Source organism: Ovis canadensis, chromosome 3, assembly GCF_042477335.2.
Source record: "Ovis canadensis isolate MfBH-ARS-UI-01 breed Bighorn chromosome 3, ARS-UI_OviCan_v2, whole genome shotgun sequence".
Classification (NCBI taxonomy): Eukaryota; Metazoa; Chordata; class Mammalia; order Artiodactyla; family Bovidae; genus Ovis; species Ovis canadensis.
This window is the reverse complement of record NC_091247.1, coordinates 199824567-199845487: the sequence shown is the minus strand read 5'-3', so window position 1 is coordinate 199845487 and position 20921 is coordinate 199824567. Positions and strand designations below refer to the sequence as shown.

Sequence of the window (20921 nt, the reverse complement as noted above, 5' to 3'; positions counted from 1 at the left end):
TCCAATGGTTAAGAATTTGCCTTATAATATAGGGAATGAAGGTTCAATCCCTGGTGGGGGAACTAAGATCCACATGCTACGGGGCAGTTAAACCAGTGAGCCACAACTAGAGTCTGTGTGCTGCACCAAAAGATCCCACATGACATAATAATGACCCTGCATGTCATGGTTAAGATCTGACACAGCCAAGTAAATTTAAAATAACTGAAACAAAAAAGTGGTAACATGTTCTTAGGACAGCAAAATCACAGCACATGTTGTGACAAAGAATTGCAGTGCTGTTTGATGGAAGAAGTACAGGGTGAAATGTAGATGACAGAATTTCAGGAAAATTTATGATATGGGGGAAGAACTATTTAAAAAAAAGAAACAGATGGAAATCTTTTAGAAATTAAAGAATTCGAGAGACAGGAGCACACTACGCTAGGTGGTTTATTTTATTTGTTCAAGGACTCGTCTCGCAAGTATTAAAGCAAGCATGGGCTTTGATTCTGGGAGCCCAGATTCACAGACTCAGGAAGACAAAAGCGAACTGTGCTCCATGTACATGGACGCAAACTAAAGGCTCGTGGTTAATCAAATTGCAGTTTTAAGTTTCTACAGCCTTGCAGCCAGAAGTCACAGGTCCTTTAGGTCCTTTTGGATGCCCCAGAGGGTATCTGCACTTTTCTTGAGTTGGGCAACCTCTTCATCCTTCAGCTTCTGGTTGATAACACTGGTTAACCCTCGAGCATTCAGGATACATGGAAGGCTCAGGAAGACTTCATTCTCAATGCCATACATGCCCTGCCAGAACAAGAAAAGCACTAAGACTAAGAAATGAAACCATGGGTAAGAATGATCAACCGCAGGTCCTGGGGTTGAACAGGTCAACTTGCAGGAAATTTGATAAGCATAAACTCCTTCTTTAGTTTTTATCACCAACAGGCCTATCTATCTTTAATATTTGTATTTCAAATTTGATTTTATACATAGAATATACAAGTAGACACTATGGAAAAACTAGAATTTTTAAGTACTTTATCAAACTTATTGACACCTCTCTGCTTGTATGTCTTCAAATTGAATCACATTCAAATGTGGTTCTTATTGAGCTTTTTTTCATGAAATTTTAAGTATCCTGAAAATTCTTTAGTTAAGTAGAAGATTTTAGGTAGTAGTTGACCTACAAGGTCCAGGAAAGTAACTGGAAGTCACACAAAGGCAAGATTCTTGGAATACTCAAGAATTGCTGGGGGGGAAAAAAAAAATCACACAATTCCCCAAACACTGTACTGGTTTGTATTAAGTAATTTACTCACAGGATCAATTTAATTACACAATTATTTTAGTATGTTAATCAAGGGAGTTTTATATTTTCTTAAATTAGCTCTGAAAGTTTTTGTACATACACAAAAGTGGGGGCAATAAACAAATTTTTATATATGGACTCGGCAATTATCCAATTTTGCCATACTTGCTCTTAAATTTTTTTGCTATAGTATCAAAAAGCCAAACAACAATAACAAAAAAAACACCTGAAAACATCTGATGCCATGATTTATCCCCTAATACTTCTGTATTTTCCTCTTGTTTCTTTCAGTCTACTGCATTTTCTCCCTTACTTTTTCACTCCTGCTGTTGACTTGCAGAAAATGAGTCAGTTATCTCAGTTTTATTTAAAAATAATCAATTCCTACTTAACTGTTCCATAACTTCTGAATTAAACTAAATTTGCTAAGGTATAAGTGCTACATACATCAAAGCCAAGCTATAGTTTATAATACACCAACTTGAAATGAAATTATTAAACTTATTCAAACGATCATCTAAGAATATGCTGAATAAGACTCAAGAGTTAATATTTAATTTGGCACATTATACAAAGGGGAATTATAAAAACGCATCTGATGTCTCAGCTTCTATAAACTTTTGCTCTTTTGGCCTAAGCTTCTGATAGAAAGGAGTAAAGTTTCCATAAAATTCTGAGATGAAAAATAACTGTGGACTGAGACATTATCTCATCCTTCTTAAAATTAATCTACTTATGGAATACTCAATGAGAAACCACCTAATATTTTGTAACAGTTTACCTTCACCATTGTTGACACTGGGTGAATCCTGGACAGATTTTTCAACATGGATTCAATAAGGTCGGCCACACTTAATCCAATAGCCCAGTTGGTATATCCTTTTAGCTTGATGACTTCATAGGCACTAAGAAAAAAAAAATCATAAAGGACATAATTGACCAGATGCTTTGGTGGTTTGATTCCTGCTGTCTCTTAACTCTGTCATCCTGAGAACATTATTTAGACTACCTATCTCAGGGTCCACTTCTGTAAAATAAGGGTAACAATGGTATCTGCTTCGTAAGTTTGTTAAATGAGTTAATATATATGTAAAATATTTAAAACTTTAAAACTACATGGTTGGTACTATGTAAATGCTTTGACAAATTTAAGTAGTTTATTGTATAAATAGCTATTTTAAAAATCACAGTGGTAGCATGTACATTTTGCAACCAATCTTATTTATAAACACAAATATTTCCAAAGATATTAATAAAATCAGGGAACAGTGAAAGTAAAAGAACTTTCATATTCACATTCAAAGGACAAATTTCACCTTGATTTTCAGGTCCCTTTGAGGCCACTAATCCCTGTCACCTAAAATACTATGACCAACTAACTTATGAGCAAAGTGACATCAAAACCTTGTAGACAACTATCTGAGCACAAATTATATACCCTCTGAACCCACAAAGGCACTTGTACTTGAGAATTAGGTAGCAGGAGTAACTGAGTACTAAAAAAATGGGACTTAATGCAATCTATCACTAATTAAAAGACCTTGGGTGAATTACACTGGGTTTATCTTAATGAAATCCTAAGAACTCTTTCAACTTTTTAAAGATCCTTTTTCTCCATATACAGGTCAAATTCTTGGGGGGAAAAAAAGTCTTTAAAATTGAACTAAATGAAATGATTCCATATTTGAGAAAACAGTTACACTTAAAAACACCTTAAGACTTTGTAGAGGAGAAAACTGAGATTCAGCTTAAAAATTAAATGGCTTCCCAATATTATACAGTGTCAAAAGACCCATAATTTCAATCTAATCCCACAGTCTTTACTCTGGCCCCAAATGATACTTTATTTTATGATAAATATGAGGGCCATAGAGAGAATGGTTAGTCACAAAAGGCAGTTTTAAAAAACAGGGGGAAGGGGACATCCTCGGTTGAGTGTGGAGAGACACTGAATCAATGTTCGAGCTACTGATTGCTAATAGCTTGAAAACTATTGACAATCAATCAGTAATATTATTTTAGCCAATTATGACACCACAGTGCCTAGGTTTACTTTTCTAAATAAGCCACCTTTGTCATCGGTGAATTCCATGTTTCACTCCTATTACAACAGAATTTCTCTGGAAAAATATTTGTTTTCCCTAGGGGCACTAGCATAGCAAGTTTGACCAGTGTAGTCAGTCTTGCCTTTTTAAGAAGATAATAGCTGCATATTTGCTAGGCTGAGTCTATCTAAAAGAAAAAAATAATTAACAAATGAAAAAAAAAGGGAAAAAACCACTCTCCGTCAAACAAAAAAAAGAGTAAATTTTTTTTTAAAAGAGGAAAACAGAATTTTGGAAAAAGTTTATCTGAACAGGCAGCCATAGAAAGTGTTCTCGATTTTGTCCAAGATGGTATTAATTGTCTTAACTCAAGCCCCCTCGCCCCGCTTACCTCTCCACCACCATCTTATGCACTTCCTTCCAATTTTCACTATCACTGTCTGTCCCCATTTCTGGATTCAGGTCCTGGAGAGAAACGCCTGCCACATTCACTCCACTCCACACAGCCACTATTGGGGGTGGGGGAAGGATAAGCATTTATCTCTGACATTGTTTTAAAAAAAATCTTTCCTTCTCTTGGTTCAGATTTCACCCTTGATGCAAGCTATCCACTAACTGCTCCAATGACAATTCACTCCAATACACTTCCCCCCAGAGACTAACATTTGCCTTCAAATCTGACCTTTGACCTTTCAACCATTTTGATGCAAACAGAATTGCTGTGTCAGACTTACAGGCGTTATGAAATTCTTCCCTTTCTGTGGGTTTGTGAAATCGTGAGGGATTCTAGTTCGGAACTATCCTAAACTCTGGGTGTGAAGAATTCTGAACTTTCTGCCTGCTTATATTAAAAAAAAAAATAAGTAATAATTTTAAGACCCAATTCTTACTGTACCAGAGTTCACTCTACCAGAATTACACTACTAATTTTTCAAAGAAAAATGTACACCTTAATCTTTAGGGAGAAAATAGCCCCTTGCATATTGGGCAGAAGTGGATTTAATAAAACCAATATTATCATTATGTCTTAGATTCTTACAGTTTTATACAATAAGCCTATTCAATGTATAATATTCAATGTTTAAGATGATAGAATTAGAATGTTTCAAACTATCACAGTAATAATCTTTAACCATTTTTAAACCATTATTATCTAAATAATATTTAACTAAGAATCATTAGTGGATACTAAACTTATGAGGCAAAAAACTGATAAGGAATCAGATATTTACCTAGCCAGTATCAAAGTATTCTCTCACAATTACTTTTCTATAATGTGATGTATGTGAGAATATAAACCACAATTAAAAACAAACAAACAAGAAATTCAGAATGGCAAGAACAGTATCCTAAGTTCACAGCAAACACTGTCTGTGTTTTGTTTTGTTTTTTACCGCTTGAGTCGCCATGTTCCCCCAAAATCCATCCGTGGCAGCTGCTGGGATGAATGCCAAGTTTTTCAGCCATAAGGTAGCGAAATCTAGCAGAATCCAGGTTACATCCACTCCCAATCACACGGTGCTTGGGTAATCCACTTAGTTTCCAGGTAACATATGTGAGAATATCCACTAAAATTTTTAAAAAATAATATATGTAAGTACATCAAAACTGATGTTAACTGCTATGTCAAGCAGTGGTGCCCTGGTTTTCTCCTCTCCCCTCTGCTCCATCCCCCAAATGAGACGTGGCCAGAAAAATGTGAATATTTGACTTTTCATAATTAGGGACCATTGGGGCTAGAAAGATAAGAAAAACTTTTAAGCTGTATAGTCAAGAGATTGTAAAACATGGAAAATGCAATATTGTGGTTTTAATTTGCATTATCATTGAAAACAAGAATATATGAGTCTTGCAGATTAATTTACTATATATGGAAAGAAAGAGAAAAAGGGCTGAATTCGATCATCACTTAAGTTTCTTCCAATTCTAACATTCCAGGATTGTAACAACTGTTTTCAGAAACCAAAAGCTATAGGTTACTAAACAACCAAGGCACGCTGCTCAAAGTTACCTTTGGGAACAAGACAGTGCTCAGTAAACAATTATTATAATATAGGGCATTAGCACTTTCTAGTATTTAACAGAAAGAATTTAATGACAGAGTCTTTATTCTGGTGTGGCACAGAGGTAAAATCTGCCGGGCTAGAGAAGATCAGAGCATTTATACAGGCTAAGCTGTAAAAAGCAGGAAAATGTGCACACCAGGAAGGCAAGCCTCCACCTCCACTCTCGTATACAGACACTGGAGGAGATATTTTAAGGTCATTTTGGCCTGGATATTATAACCTCTTCCTTGGCAACACTGACTCAGTAGGAGTGACTCCCTGGAGACTTAAGACTTTGAAGCTATACCTGGAAAAGTTGTATAACCAGTTCATAGTGTCTGCCTTAAGCACAGGAAGTAGTGACTTCATATGTGCCTGCTGTTTGTCACTCATGCTCTGCATCTATTTGCCACTCTCTATTTATGAGAAATTTTAGATACAAGGCTGACTAGGAAACTCCAAGCCAAGATGGTCTTGCTGGCTCCCAACTCTCAATATTCCATAAATTGTAAGGGTTTTCCTGGCTCTTACAATGTTTCTCTACGTGAAGTATCAGAGATAATCAGCTTTATCATTTAGCAACATATTTATCTACTGTGCTTACCAATGAAAAGTAAGTTTGGTGGCAAATTGTATGCACAAGAAGTGTGAAACAGTGAATTTTGACTCTTTGGGCTGAAAAATACAATTCTTTCTAATCAGAAATTTTAAGTTACAACATTTGATGTTAAACATGTATTTGTCCATCAACAGGCTATTTTCCATCTTTAAACCTAATTAATGGCTTTCTTTAACTCCTTAAAAAAAAAATCAGTCAACTTAATTTTCAAGAATTTTAGAAATAAGAAGACTAAAGTGCATTTTCTGGAAAACAGAAGGTCAAATATGCTAAAATATTTCTTCCAAACTGGAGCCACATTCAAATGCTTCATTTTGTATCCCAGTATAATCTTGATAGAAAACTTTAAAACCTTTTAGACTTTCCAATAGACCCAGATAGAAAAAGGAGATGAAACTGCTTTATATAAAACTTTTCTCACATTCTTCAGCATGTGGCCTGGGAACATGCCAGGGGTTTTGCAAACATCACTCTCTGTGGCCAGTTAACAGAAGACACGTGAATTGCTTAGGCCAAACACCAGAAAACACTTTTTATAAGTTAAAGAAAAAAAAGAAGGAAAAGGGAAAAAAAAAAAAATCCCAAAGTACTTGAATTAAACAGAACTGAACCTTAAGGCATCACAATGATACCTGGGTTGGAAACCACAATGATGATGCAATCAGGACTGTACTTGACGATCTGAGGAATGATGAACTTGAAGACATTAACGTTCCTTTGCACCAAATTCAGGCGGCTCTCCCCCTCTTGCTGGCGAACTCCTGCAGTTACCACCACGATCTTGGAATTGGCAGTGACAGAGTAATCTTGAAGGAGAGGGGAGAAAAGGACTTCACATACAACTCTGCATCAAAACATGCTGTATGAGATGCTCTAGGAACCCAAACATACGTAAGCTCATGGAACGTACGTGAGAATTACATTTTCTGTATAACGTGTTGAGTTGTAACACCAGTGTTCCACAGATTCTTCCTTCTTGAGTGATGTGGAACCATTCTGACCATAACACTGGCTCAGAAAATGAACCCAGGAAACAAAGACAGCCCTAAATTATGTTTCTTGCTAACAGATTCAAAATTCTATTGGCTTTAGAGAATACTGGATTGTTAGTAATAATACAAAGTATAAACAGGGAGTGCAAAGTTCAACTGGCAGTCATCCAACAAAAAAGCAGCTGGAAGGTAACTGTAGACTTGTAATGTTAATTCAATCTATGAAGGCAAAGGAAGGCACTCAAGTGTTTGTTTTTGGCTAGAATTTAATTTCTAACACTCAGTATTTTAAAGAAGCTTATTGTTTTTAGCAATGAATTTCTCTAGAGAGTATTTTATTTTTTTCCCCAAGCAAGTGAATCCTTTCGCAAATTATAGATATTTTGATTTGATGTGGTCATTAGACTCAATATTTATGGATGACTTATACAATTAAACTATGTTGCTATGTGACTTTTGACAGTTACTAATAATTTATCAGCTTCCTCTTCCATAAAACAGAGGTAATAGGACCCATTTTTCACAGGGCTGCAGTGAAGATGAGACATGCAACAAGTTTCACTACCCAGAATGCTAATAATTCAATAAGTAACAGCTATTATAAGTGGTGGACTTGTCCTGTGGCTCAGATGGTAAAGAATCTGCCCGCAACACAGGAGACCTAGGTTCGATCCCTGGGTTGGGAAGATCCCCTGGAGAATGGAATGGCAACCCACTCCAGTATTCTTGCCTGGAAAATCCTGTGGACAGAGGAGCCTGGGGGTCTACAGAGGAGTCCACGCGGTTGCAAAGAGTTGGACATGACTGAGTGATTGACATACACACTATTAGCAGTAGTACTGTTAGAAATTATTTTGGAGGCTGGACATTACTATATCTGTAGGCACAGCCATATTACTGCATAAATGCATTAATCCAGAACGAAGATGGCTATAATATGAATTTATTTAGTTTCTTTGAGGCACTCAAATTATTTTGTACAAATATTCCTTCAGATTTAAAACATCCCTGTTCTCAGGTATCTGTAAGTAAGCATTTGGATCCAATTTCCTAAAATGTTATGCACTGTGTATGTGCAAGGCATCAGGAGGAAGTTTTACAGAGATAACAATTATGATTGTCCCTGAGGATGAACTGGACCTAGAAGGAAATAAGAAACTGCTGACATTAGATTCACCAGGATGGGAAAACCTGTTTTCTCTCAGGGAGTGAGAATATCAATTTATTATTTGTTCACTTCAGGCATGAAAGGAGCCTACCTTTGTCGGCCACAATTTTCGGTGTCTGAAGGAATAAGCTCCCATGCTGCAGGTCCATCATTTCTCCTTTAAGTTTATCTTCCAAAACATCCACAAGAGCAAGCTCATCAGTCAGAGACTATAAACATAAAAAGAGCTGTTAGGACCCCAAGCCACTCAAGGACACCTCAGTTCACAGTATTTAAGTCAAATACCCTTGAAATGGAAATGCCCAATGTCTAAAAACTTAGGGAAGAATTTTTACCATGGAATTAGGTGTGCTTTCAACAATCTGATGATGAAATGTTTTGAATAATGAACTATCAATATTTGATACCTTTTTTTTTTTAAAGAATTTCACCTCTAGTACTCAATGGACATTCAATGAGCTTGATATAATTGTTTTAAGAATCTGTAAACGTGCAAGTATTGTGGTTCAACAGTGGCCTCAGGGTGCTCAAGTCTTCACAGTAAAGGGGGGGTGATAGTAAAAAAATAGAGACTCACAAAGAGCTAGAAACAGTCTTGGGCATTGTGCCCATCCTGAAGGTCACTCTTAGTTTGGAGGGATTTAGAGAGGGCAAATTTCATTTAAAACAAGAGGCTGAGTTCACTTCAGAGCAGGCTTTGAAGGCCTGCTTGAAGCTAGGAACCCTCAGGTTGGCTCTGACCAACTTGAACGTCCTGCTGGTGAAAGATAAGAGTCAGGGGCACAGGGCTCCAGGGCTAGTGAATTCTCCATACATTTTCAAGGCAAGCTTGGCCAGTCTCAATGTTTTCTTATTTTCTATTCCGACTGTCATCTTGTGCCATCATCCCAAGTAATCCCCTCGATCATCCTGTCTGCTTTTCAGCAAGTCCTTAATCTTTTCTTCTCAGGAAAAGGGAGCTGTTGATCTGTTGTTCAGTCGCTCAGCTGTGTCTGACTCTGTGACCCCAGGACTGAAGCATGTCAGGCTTTCCTGTCCTTCACCATCTCCCGCAGTTTCCCCAGATTCATGTGCATTAAGTCAGAGGTGCTATCTAACCACCTAATTCTCTACCACCGCCTACTCCTTTTGCCTTCAATCTTTCCCAACGTTAGTCTTTCCCATTGAATCGGCTCTTCACATCAGGAGATCTAGTTATGTTTAAATAACCTTTCAGCTTTTAACATTGGTTTTAAGACTCCATGCCTCCAAGGCAGAAGGCACAGGTTTGATCCCTGGTCGGGGAACTAAGACCCTGCACGTTGTGCAACATGGCTCAAAAACTTAAAAAATAAATACATCAGTTGTCTTGTGAAAACTCGTAATTACAAACTCTATATTTTTTTTCTAAATTATATTTTCGACCATGCCCTGTAGCACATGGGATCTTAGTTCCCCAACCAGGGGTCAAACCCAGGCCTCCTACAGTGGGAGCATGGAGTCTTAACCATTCGATCACCAGGGAAGTCCCTATAAACTCTTTAAAAAAGTAATTACCCTTCCCACTGACCTATCACCCAAATCCTGGCCTTTGCTTTTCAGGCTGTTAGCAAAATAATTAATCTAATATGTGAAGGATAGTTTGATAAGTTATGTAAAGGGGAAAAAGTATGAATCAACTGAGGTTCAGGAAGTGCTTTGAAGGCTAAGATAGAATAATCCATGTGGAATTGGGAGGGGTCAGGAAGGCTCTAAGCAGCAGAGAGACAGAGGAAGAGAGGTGAGGGGGCCAATAAGAAAACTTGACCCAGTTAACTTGCCAGCAAAGCAGGTCCTGCTCCAGGTAGGAGCCGAAGAATAAAGACTGTCACCTGTTTCTAGAAAACCAGTGTCGGCTGGCCTGAAGCAGCGAGCTACAACAGGCTTGCTTGGGAGGGTTTCTCTGAGACTCAAACTTCCATGTGACTGAATGCATTCTTAGTTCCAAGCAGTTGACTCACTTGCCAACTTCAAAGGACCCTTTTATGAACTGGGGGTTGCTTTGTTGCTGCTCAGTCACAGAGTCGTGTTCAACTCTTTCGTGACCCCATGGACTGCAGCACGCCAGGCTTCCCTGTCAAGTATTTTCTCCTTCCATGTATGTCAAATGCAGGTATTAATGTTTACCCCTTTTCACCTACACATGTTTTCAACACTTAAAATGGTTTCATTCCTCTGCAAGATCACACAAAGCCCTCGCTTGTGTTTCTGGAGCCCTAAATTCATTCCAGAGAACTTCATAACCTTTCCTTTCAGGTGCCAAGTACTGAGGATGTCACTCTTATTTTGGGGACATCACATGTGCACTGTTGAAGTCAAGGGGCACAACAATTTGGGGCTTAAGTGGAAAAGGATGTCATAGGATCTCAGATCCTCTGTTTTGTTTCAGTGGGTAGAGAATTGGCGGAGAAGTGCATAGTCAGCTGGCAAGGAAGGAAGAGATCCAACACTTGGAGAAAATAATTACAGCGCTGAATTTAGCTGCATTTATGCAACTTGAATATCCTCCCAGTGGGAGGCAGGCAAACGAAGATGTGTGACTAAGTACTGACACTTGGGCTTAAATAAATCTTTCTGTATTCACATAGTGTATACTAGCCAATGAATTTACCACATGTATATTCCACTTAAGCTACATATTTTAAAATGATCAATATATCAAGGCTTAGATTAACTGAAAAAGCACTAACTCATTGAGGAACAAGGTCAGTTAGAAGCCAGGAACAATATTTGTTGATAGCCTATTTAACATAAGACAAAAATCGTCTCTTTGGACTTTTCCTGGTGGTTTAGTGGTTAAGACTCTGTACTTCCACTATAGTGGACCCAGGTTCAAACCCTGGTCGAGAAACTAAGATCCTGAATGCTGGATGGGTTGGCCAAAAAAAAAAAAAAAAAAAAAAATTATCTCTTAATCTAAGCCCTGTGTGGATCAGACATAGCCACAACCTACCTCTTGGTCCCTGAGCTAGCCAACTGTTGTTTTTGCTGCTGTTTAGTTGCTAAGTCACATCCAACTCTGCTACCAGTGCCTTAATATTTGATGGCTACATTCTGCATTTTATATTCAAGTGCTTAGTCTGTCTGCATAACATTTTGTGGGAGGAAAAGGTATAACTTTTTCCAAATAGCTAAATGGACAAGCACCGCTTATTCAATAATTTGTTTTTCTTCTCTGGCATGTCACTTTGTATTAAATATTCTTTGGTTTTGTGTCTGGGTCTTGAGTCTGTTCCATTAGCCTGTCTATTATTGTACAAACACCAAATTCTAATTAAGCTTCACTTGTAGGCCAAGTCTTACACTGCAAAAACTACTTTGCAGTATGTCTGTAATTACATTGCTCTGTACGTTGTTGTTTGTAGAAGAATGTGATTACAGCTGACTGACAGACACTCAAACCAAAAACAGCTGGTCAGAGGCTAAGGGCAGAATAATCACATGGACACTCTATATGCCCTTGACAACGTGATGGGGTCTTGGCAGCCAAGGCACAGACCTTATGATTAGTAGGGGCGACAGGAGAAAACATGAAAAGGGAAAAGCTCTGATCACAATTTGACCAGACATTGTGCCATTTCTTAGTAAGAGGAATATCCATTATTTAATACATGTTCACTACTCAATGTGGCAGGCATTATTCTACTAGTGAGGAATATGCTGCTGCTGCTGCTAAGTCACTTCAGTCGTGTCCGACTCTGTGCGACCCCATAGACGGCAGCCCGCCAGGCTCCCCTGTCCCTGAGATTCTCCAGGCAAGAATACTGGAGTGGGTTGCCATTTCCTTCTCCAAAGCATCAAAGTGAAAAGTGAAAGGGAAGTTGCTCAGTCGTGACCCCATGGACTACAGCCCACCAGGCTCCTCCGTCCATGGGATTTTCCAGGCAAGAGTACTGGAGTCGGGTGCCATTGCCTTCTCCAAAGCATCAAAGTGAAAAGTGAAAGGGAAGTTGCTCAGTCGTGTCCGACTCTTAGTGACCCCATGGACCGCAGCCTACCAGGCTCCTCTGTCCATGGGATTTTCCAGGCAAGAGTACTGGAGTCGGGTGCCATTGCCTTCTCCAAAGCATCAAAGTGAAAAGTGAAAGGGAAGTTGCTCAGTCGTGTCTGACTCTTAGCGACCCCATGGACTGCAGCCCACCAGGCTCCTCCGTCCATGGGATTTTCCAGGCAAGAGTACTGGAGTGGGGTGCCACTGCCTTCTCCGAGTGAGGAATATAGTAATGAACAAATCTGACAAGGTTCCTGCTCTCATGGAATGTACCAGGAACAGGAGAGGAGTGAAGCCAACAATTTTAGATGGTTCTGATCATGGAAATGCTATAAACAGTGCAAAGCAGAGTGAAGTTAAAGGAAATGGAAGGAAGCTTACTTGGCATTGGATGATCAAGGAAGACCAGTACGCAAAGGCCTGATATGAATGACAGGAGGGAGTTAACTCTGATGATCCAAGGCAGTCATTCCAGAGGAAGGGAAATCAAGTTCAAAAAGGGTTTAAGGGACTTCCCCGGTAGTTAAGAATCCGTCTCCCATGCAGGGGGTGCAGGTTCGATCCCTGGTCAGGGAACTAAGATCCCACAGGCCACACAGTCATGAAGCTCATGCACTTCAACTACTGAGCCCGTGCAATCCAGAGCCTATGTGCCCCAACTAGAGAGCCTAGGCCACAACAAAAGACCCTGCAGGCTGCAACTAAGCCCTGACACAGCCAAATAAATAAAATAATTCTAAGAATACTTTTTAAAAATGAAAGGGTTTAAGCCATAGGGTTCCCTGGCAGCTCAGACAGTAAATAATCTGCCTGCAGTGTAGCAGACCCAGGTTCGATCCCTGGGTTGGGAAGATCCCCTGGAGAAGGAAATGGCAACCCACTCCAGTTTTCTCGCCTGGAGAATTCCATGGACAGAGGAGCCTGGTGGGCTATAGTCCTTGGGGTTGCAAAGAGTTGGACACAACTGAGTGGCTAATACTGAAGCCATGATGATCTGAGTGCTTTGAAGAGGGGAGAAGGTAAGAGACGAAGTCAGAGGTGGCAGCAGCCACCACACCGCACTGGAAGGAATCCACAACATTCTGAATGGCACCCCCTGGAGGTGCGCACCCTGCCTTGCTCTGTGAGACAGGCAGGGAAAGATCCTCCCTGTATTTCATTTGTGTGTGCAGTTCTAAGCAGGGGAGCTATTTTTATAAAAGCCACTACGGTTTCCATGTTGGCAATTAGGATGTGGAAAATGGGCAAGAGAAGCAGAAAACATCAGCATCTTTGTCACGGTGGAGGTTGGACTCTGGTGCCTCCATGGGCCCAGTCAAGGTACGGACCTTCTCAACCAGTCTGATGCCCTAGCTCATCCCCTTTCTGGGCCAAAGCATTATGTATCCTCTGAAAACCACACCAGGGATGTAAGATCTCTGAGATCTTAATCAAGGCACTTAATCTTTCTGAGTTTGTGTTTTTCCACCAGTAGTATAGAGATGACAACATTCCCTAGAAATTTTGTAGAGGAATAAAGTAACATATAGATACTTAACAAAATAGAATTGGCTAGTTCCCTTTTTCTCTCTCTCTCTTTGGGTATCTTTCTTATTAAAGGAGTGGGGCTTATAATCCTTACCAAATAGTAATAACAACTTTGACTCTAATCCTTCCCCGTTACAAGAAGATTTAAACACTTTTAATTAGTAAAATGGTCTTTGAACAAGGCAGTCCTTCCTTCACAGAAGCTCAGCTGAAAGATTCCTACTGTGCTAGGGGCCTGGTTGGTTCTCAAGCACTTGAATTGGGCCAAAGTACTATATAACAGCAGAGTCTCAATTACATTATTTATCAAAGTGGACTTTAAATTTACAATTAAAACAATCAGAGAGGTTCTGAGAGAATCATGATATCTCAGATATATTGCTGATTTCCTAAAAAGTCCAAGCTTTGAGTTTAGCTTAAGGAATGGAAAATCCTTAATACTCTATAATGAGAAAGAACCTGGAAAAGAATATACTTATACATATATATATGTATAACTGAATCAGTTTGCTGCACATTTGAAACTAGCACAACACTGTAAACCAACTATACTTCAAAAAAAAAAAAAAATTGTCTTTAATTGCCCCAATACTAGCATAAAAAGAAATGGCAGAGTTATTGTGGTTAAGAGTTCAGAGTTCGGGCTCAAATACTGTATCTGGAAACAGGATATGAACAGTTTCCATTTATTGAGATTACTGTTTAAATAAAGCATTTTAAACAAAACACTTAAAATGTTACATATGTAAATATTTTAAAAGAAGAGTAAGCTGGAATATTTTTTCCATTTTTATTGGTATGAATGGTAAACATTAAATTGTGATTATTTAATTTCCCTGTAATTTGGGGAGCAGCTATTCTCCTAAATTAGGGAAACCTAGTCAATTAAACTAGCCAGAAAAAATGCAAAAGAATAAAACTTTAATTGGCGCACACTACACATTTTAGTTGATTTCTCTGATGATTTTTTCCTCAATGAAAAAATTCTGAAAATTCAGAATTTGTTCCTTTAGAATTTAAATTTTGTAGACAGAAATATGTTCGGCTAGGAGTTATTCCAGTGGCCTTTGTATACAATACAAAAAGACAGTGTGTTCTACCGAATGCCCAGCAGCAGTTTTTGAGGCAGGGGTTCCCCCTAAAAATCATTTAAGACAGCCTTCAGAAAGTATATGGATCAGTTCAATGAATAAAAAGAGAGGAGACAAACTAAAAGTCTATGGAGGTATGTGGGGAAATATAATCTAGAGGAATGGAAGGCGTTAGAAGCACGTTATTAGTATTAAAGCTTTGGATGTTGATAACTGAACTGATTATGTGAGAATATGTCCTATTCCGAGGAAAAGTACTCAGAGGGAAATGAAGGGCACATCTGCATTTATTCTCAAAGGGTTCAGAAAAAAAGCCCCATACGCACATGTGCACACATACGCATACATCCATACACACAAGTTCATACTTGTGTGCACACACAAACAGAAATACACTAAGAATTGGTAAATCTGGGTGAAGTGAATGTGGAAGTTTTACTTTTTAAAAGATATCCTTGCAAATTTTCTGTAAATTTGAAATTACTTTAAAATTAAACAACTGAGTGAAGGTTTGAGAGGAATAATATAGGATATTTCCATGACCTCAGAAAGCAACGGTGCCGATAACGAGGCAAGATAACATTACACACCTCCTGATGTGATGCATTGTGAAGCACAGGCCATCACCTGGTCATAATGTCACCCCCAAATATAACCTGAACTCAGTTACAAACATCAGACCAACATAAATCGAGGGGTATCCTACCAAACTGATGTCTCTACAAACTTACCAGTAACGTGAGAGATGAAGAAAGGGTAAGTTCCAGGTTAAGGAAGAATAAAGAGACATGACAAGTATATGAAAATATGATCTTGGACTAGGGGAGAAAAAGCATGATTCTGATAACTGGAGAACTATAATCTGGGTACTGTACAGTAGATAATAGTGTTCAATCAGTATTACTGAGTACAGTTTAAGTCTATTGCATCAGGTAAGAACGTCATTCTCTCAGGAAATATTTGCTAATGTGTTTAAAGATAAAGTATCACCAGGTCTACAACTGATTTTAAAATTTTCAGAAAAAAAAAAAAAAAAACCTTTTAAAGATACAATCAAATTCTCAAAAGCCTAAAGAGATTGCATACACATGATGAAAAGTACCTTTCCCAGAATGCTGATGGCACATGCCATACCAACTTGTCCAACGCCCACTACAGTGATCTTATTGTTTGGGATCGCTCCCTCTTCTCCAGCAACTGGTGCAATCAGTTTTTCCTTAAGAGTTGCCATTGTGCCCTGAAAGAAAATCAAAATATGATACATGTATCCACCTGAGAAACAGGAAGGGGAACTTGCAATGTTACTGTTGCAAGTTTGAATTGAAACACATTTTAAAATGAGCTTAATGGTATTCGAGAACATAGAGTTTCTTTAAGAAAAAATGTGACCCACTAACAAAAATTTAAAGACAAAAATCTCCATGAAGCCCATTAGAGTTTGGGTTCTTCTCTTCAGCCTATGACTATCTAGCAGTATTTAACAAAGCTGTAATAGCCTTGTGGCTATTCATTTACTGGATAAACATTTATATTTAGATTAGCTGATTGGTTTCCATGCTCCCTACAAAATATTTAAGTTAGGGCCCAGTATTAACCCATATTTAAGCTTGGTCTAAAAGAGCTACTTATGAATATAATTTCTACTACCAATGGTTATTATCACTCTTAGAAGATAGGGACCAACTGGTTTGTCTATTTTCTTCTACTGAGGTCTCACTTAAACTTTGTCAGTGTACTGGACATACAATGTGTGCTTCAATAAATACACTGACGACAAAATAGTGACAAATAATGTTTGCATAAAATCTGTAAAAATTATTACTCTGAACTCCTTTTAGTGTGCCTTGGAAGCTTACTGGAAGGTGGGTAGATACTCAATACATTTTTCCCCCAAGGGGACCACATAAGGAAAACACCAGCCTTTGAGTCAGTTTCTTTCTAGCCATTAAAGTAAAAAAAATAAAAATTAAAAGAGTTAAAAAAAAAAAAAGAAAACTGTTAGGAAGCATTTATACAGGTAACACCAATTGTATCTGTGTCATCCATCAGGTTATCAGGTGAGTTTTCTGGATAAATAAAACAAATGGTGAAACTTATTGTATCAACCTGCATTCTTAAAAAGGATTCAGATATTTTTTAAAAAGCCCTTTCTCCAAAATTAAGTATCATTTATAATTATAACCCATTAAAATGTCTATTATTTGTGTCTGCCTTTTACTTTTGCTGCAGACAGCCACGTGGCAGGGCAAGGTCCCTCTTTCAAATTGTACTGCTGCTTCCCAGTCTCTTTTTTTGTTTCTCATCTGTAAAGGACTAAGTAACAAAACCTGGTTGAGTAATTGTATATATTAGGCAAGAGTCAGTAAGACTCCTAGTTGGAATAAAGTTACTTGAATTTGGAGACAACTGTTTTGTTCTGTAGCTATTTTCCCCCCCAAAACGATCCCCCCCCACCCCCGCCACACACACAATAATTAGGGTCTATACTGGGAGATTATTTTGCCTTTCCAAAGCACATTGGCAGTTTTCTCCTGGATGCTAGAGAAAAATGAAATATACAATGGTGCGCAAATGTTTCCACAAATAGATGACCTTGTAGTGAAATTTACACGTCCTGCATTTTGAGCAGTTGAGCAGAATCCGAAGAATGAATGCTGCCTCTCCTGCCGAATTAGATACAAACGAAGTTTCTCTTCATCATGGCATTTTCACTAATTGGTTTAAGATCTTCTAGGTATAGAGAGAGGATCCAGCAAAGCAGTGTAAAATAAAAATCCAGAAAGACTGCTCTAGAAATAGATTGGTTGATCAGACAGACCTTTTAAACTATCTGGGGAATTTCAGAAATGACACTGTAGAGGCTTAAGCCAGTACAGATTTTCTTTCAGATCTTTCTACAGAAATGTGATTTAATTTTTTTTTTCTATAACAGGGGTTCTTTAATAGGGTTGTAAGACATGACAAGAAAATGTTTTATATCATACACAGGCCTGTCTCAAGATCAGTGGAGGCTTTTAAGGGCAAAGAATGAAAAACAGGGTAAAAATGATCGATATTTGGTATTTTTCATCCCCATGCTCCTGCCCCTTCTGTGGATATAAAGCACTAGAAAAGAACCCGCGCCTTAAGTTCAGAACAAAGCTCCGCTTTGCAGACTATCTCGATTCTAACCTTTTAAACAGCCAATTTTCGCCCTGCAATTCCTCCATTGAGAGCCGGCTCTCCCCTCCCCCGCTCCATCCCTCCAGCCCGCAGTGCCTGCCGGCCGCCCACGGGCCACCTCTTCCTCTTCGCGCCGCAGCGCTGAGCTCAGGTCACCAGGGGAGGCAGCCACCACGCATCTCCCCAGAGAAGGTGGGGAAAAGTCTTTTTCCAGCGGGGAAAAGTCTAGGCCTTTCTAAACTCTCAACACCCAAAGCCGGTAAATAAACAGCATCCGAACCATCAAGGGAAAAAAAGGCCAGAAACGAGCCGGCCCATCACTCTAGGAAGGGCTGGGGAGAGGCCAAGGGCAGAGCCAAGATCATCCTTCATTCTCATCCCCGAAAAGCCGGGCATTTCTCCAGGCCCGAGGTGGTGGGCGCCAACAACCACCCTAGCCCCAGCTTCACGGGTCGCCTGGCCCCTTCTCCCTCCCACGGCTCCTCCGGCACGTGTTCGGGCGCCCGCCAGCAGGCACCGAGGGTGATGCGGCCGCCATGAACCCATCAAGGACACGTAGAACCGGGATGTAGCCGCAAGTGCAACGAATCCGTCCCCCAGGAGCGCACAGGCTGGCCGGGAGCTGCGATGAGCGGCCGACACAGCCGAGAGATCGGGCGCAGGCCCTCGGCTCCGTCGGGTCCCCCAGCCCCGGGACAGGGCCCCCGCCCCAACCCGATCCGGATGCTCAGGGCTCCAGGCCCGCGAGCTCAGATGTCCTTCCTGGTCCTTCCCCCGCTGAGTCTTGCTGCACCAGCCCCACCAGGTCTTTTCGGAGAGCCAGGATGCAGGGTCCCAGCTGAAACCTACCAGGGGAGAGAAAGTTCTCCAGAGAGTGGTAAGGGCTGCACGAAGACAAAGTCAGTAGCGTGCGTCTCCTCCGGCGCAGGATCCGCAAGGAGGGAGGAAGAGCAGGAGGGACCCGCCCCTTGGCCGCCTCCGAGCTTCCTCTATTGTGATTGGAAACCCGAGCACCGCCCACCCCTCCCCTCGGCTCGCTCAATCCTCTTCAAGGACAAGGGCTAGGGTGCGCCCACGCCCTCCCTCGGCCTAATTGAGGAGGTCACCTTCTGGCCGCTAAGGCGGCCGCGATCACTGCTAGCCTCCGGGCTTAAAGACTTGCACAGAGAGGCTGCGTTATTTCTGAAACCTGGCCGTCTTCAACCCTTTGGACTCTCACGCTCTTGATTGGATAAATTTAGTCCCAGTAGAAGTAAATTTCTCTTTGGCATTCCAGGTCAACTTTAGAGGACCACTCTTCTAAGCTGAGATGCTGCTGGTGTGTGTAGCTCCTCTGGAATAATACTCCTGCTTCTGGATGTTTTTAAAAATAAAGCTAGATTTTCATTTCTTCTCATCTCTGATATAAAGTTCTTTTGATGTAAGGGTTTTTCCCACCTGAACTCAGCAAATACGCAATAACTACCTACTGGTGGCTCAGCGGTAAAGAATTCTCCTGCTAATACAGGAGATGCAAGAGAAGCAGGTTTGATCTCTGGGTTGGAAAGGTGCCTTGCAGGAGGAAATGGAAATGGCAACCCACTCCAGTATTCTTCCCTGGAAAATTCCTTGGACAGAGAAACCTGGCAGGCTACAGTCCTGGGGTCACAAGGAGACAAAACTGAGCTTGCGCGCGCGCGCGCACACACACACACACACACACACACACACACACACACACTTGCCTGTGAAGTCAGTGAGGCCTAGTGCCTGCATTTTAAAGTTCTCTACCAATCTGTATAGTCTCAAGGGCATATAGTTGGGCCACTAGTGAGTGAAATGCGGTTTCTCTTAGTCCCTGAGCGACTCCAAGGCTTCATGTGTTCATTCACTCTGTGTCTCCAACACCCAGCCCCGTGCCTGGTACCTCAGTACAGTGTTGGTGAATGAGTGAATAATGAGTGAGTGAATGAATGATTAAGCAGGTGAAAGTTTCCTAAAGATTTGTATTCAGTTGTGTGTGTTTATTAATATGTTTTCAGGTACAGCTATCTCAGAAACCTCTTGCATTTGAAAGGGAGTTTTTTTTTCTTTTTTTGCTAGTGTTATTTATTTATATTTGATAGATGGCCATTAATCCTATTCTTTAATTTCATCTCAGTGGCAAGTGTGGAAAGTACAAAGACAAGTGTAACACTGTGCTCGCTGAGATCCTCCCAGTTCCAAGGAGATAGGTAGGCAAACTCTTCCAATTACAATTCAATGTGATAAGTGGTAATAGAGATTTGGCTAAAATACAATAAAAAATGCAAAGAAAAGAGCCCTTAAGAAAGAGTTTGTCTAGAAAAAACGATAAACCTCAAACTCCAGGATTACAGAGGCCAGTTAGTGAGGACCTTGATGCCCATGAAGACACGGTCTACACTGAAACATGATGATCAGGGATAGAAAGGATTTGGTGAAGAAAGTGAAAGTGTTAGCTGCTTAGTCATGTCTGACTCTGCCACCCCATGGACTATATTCCTTCAGGCTTCTCTGTCCATGGGATTTTCCAGGCAAGAATATTGGAGTGGAGTGCCATTTCCTAACCTTCTCCAGAAGATCTTCCCGATCCAGGGATCAAACCTGGGTCTCCAGTATTGCAGGCCGGTTCTTTACTTTCTGAGCCACTGTAACCTCAAAAGTAGTATTATGTTCATCTTGAATTCAAGTTTGAAGCAAGACCAGCGACTCACTCTGACAAGAAATCTAGAAGCCACCATAGATCCTTCTCATCTGTCTTCCAAAACAGTCAGTCTACATCGCTATAGATTTCTAAGTATCTTCCTAGTTTTCCCCCTTCTTGCCAGCCCTGCTACTGCATTTCTTTGGGAAGGAGATGGGACAAGAAAAAAATGAGAGGTGGTAGCTCTTCCTCTCCATCCCCTCCCTCCACAATCATTACTAATCTGATTGATCAAACTGAGTTCTCCATCTGTAGCTCCGAGTGCTAG

At 40.2% G+C, this 20921-nt stretch overlaps 1 protein-coding gene across 1 annotated transcript; it reads right to left on the bottom strand.

Annotated features, from left to right (window-relative positions):
- Positions 1-414: 414 nt before the first annotated feature.
- On the bottom strand, positions 415-19557 carry LDHB (lactate dehydrogenase B). Its single transcript, XM_069585587.1, has 8 exons — positions 18799-19557; positions 15890-16024; positions 8252-8369; positions 6633-6806; positions 4731-4904; positions 3728-3845; positions 2073-2196; positions 415-786 (listed from the first exon to the last, which is right to left on the bottom strand). The coding sequence occupies exons 2-8, from the start codon at positions 16016-16018 to the stop codon at positions 619-621; spliced, it is 1005 nt and encodes a 334-aa protein (XP_069441688.1). The 5' UTR covers positions 16019-16024; positions 18799-19557; the 3' UTR covers positions 415-618.
- Between the last annotated feature and the right edge of the window lie 1364 nt (positions 19558-20921).

Coding starts and splice junctions, on each gene's coding strand:
- LDHB (XM_069585587.1), bottom strand. CDS start 16,018: ATGGCAACTCTTAAGGAAAAACTGATTGCACCAGTTGCTGGAGAAGAG. Junction 6,807..8,251: donor GAAAATTGTGGCCGACAAAG/GTAGGCTCCTTT, acceptor CTCTCCTTCAAG/ATTACTCTGTCACTGCCAAT. Junction 3,846..4,730: donor GGAACATGGCGACTCAAGCG/GTAAAAAACAAA, acceptor CACCCCCAATAG/TGGCTGTGTGGAGTGGAGTG.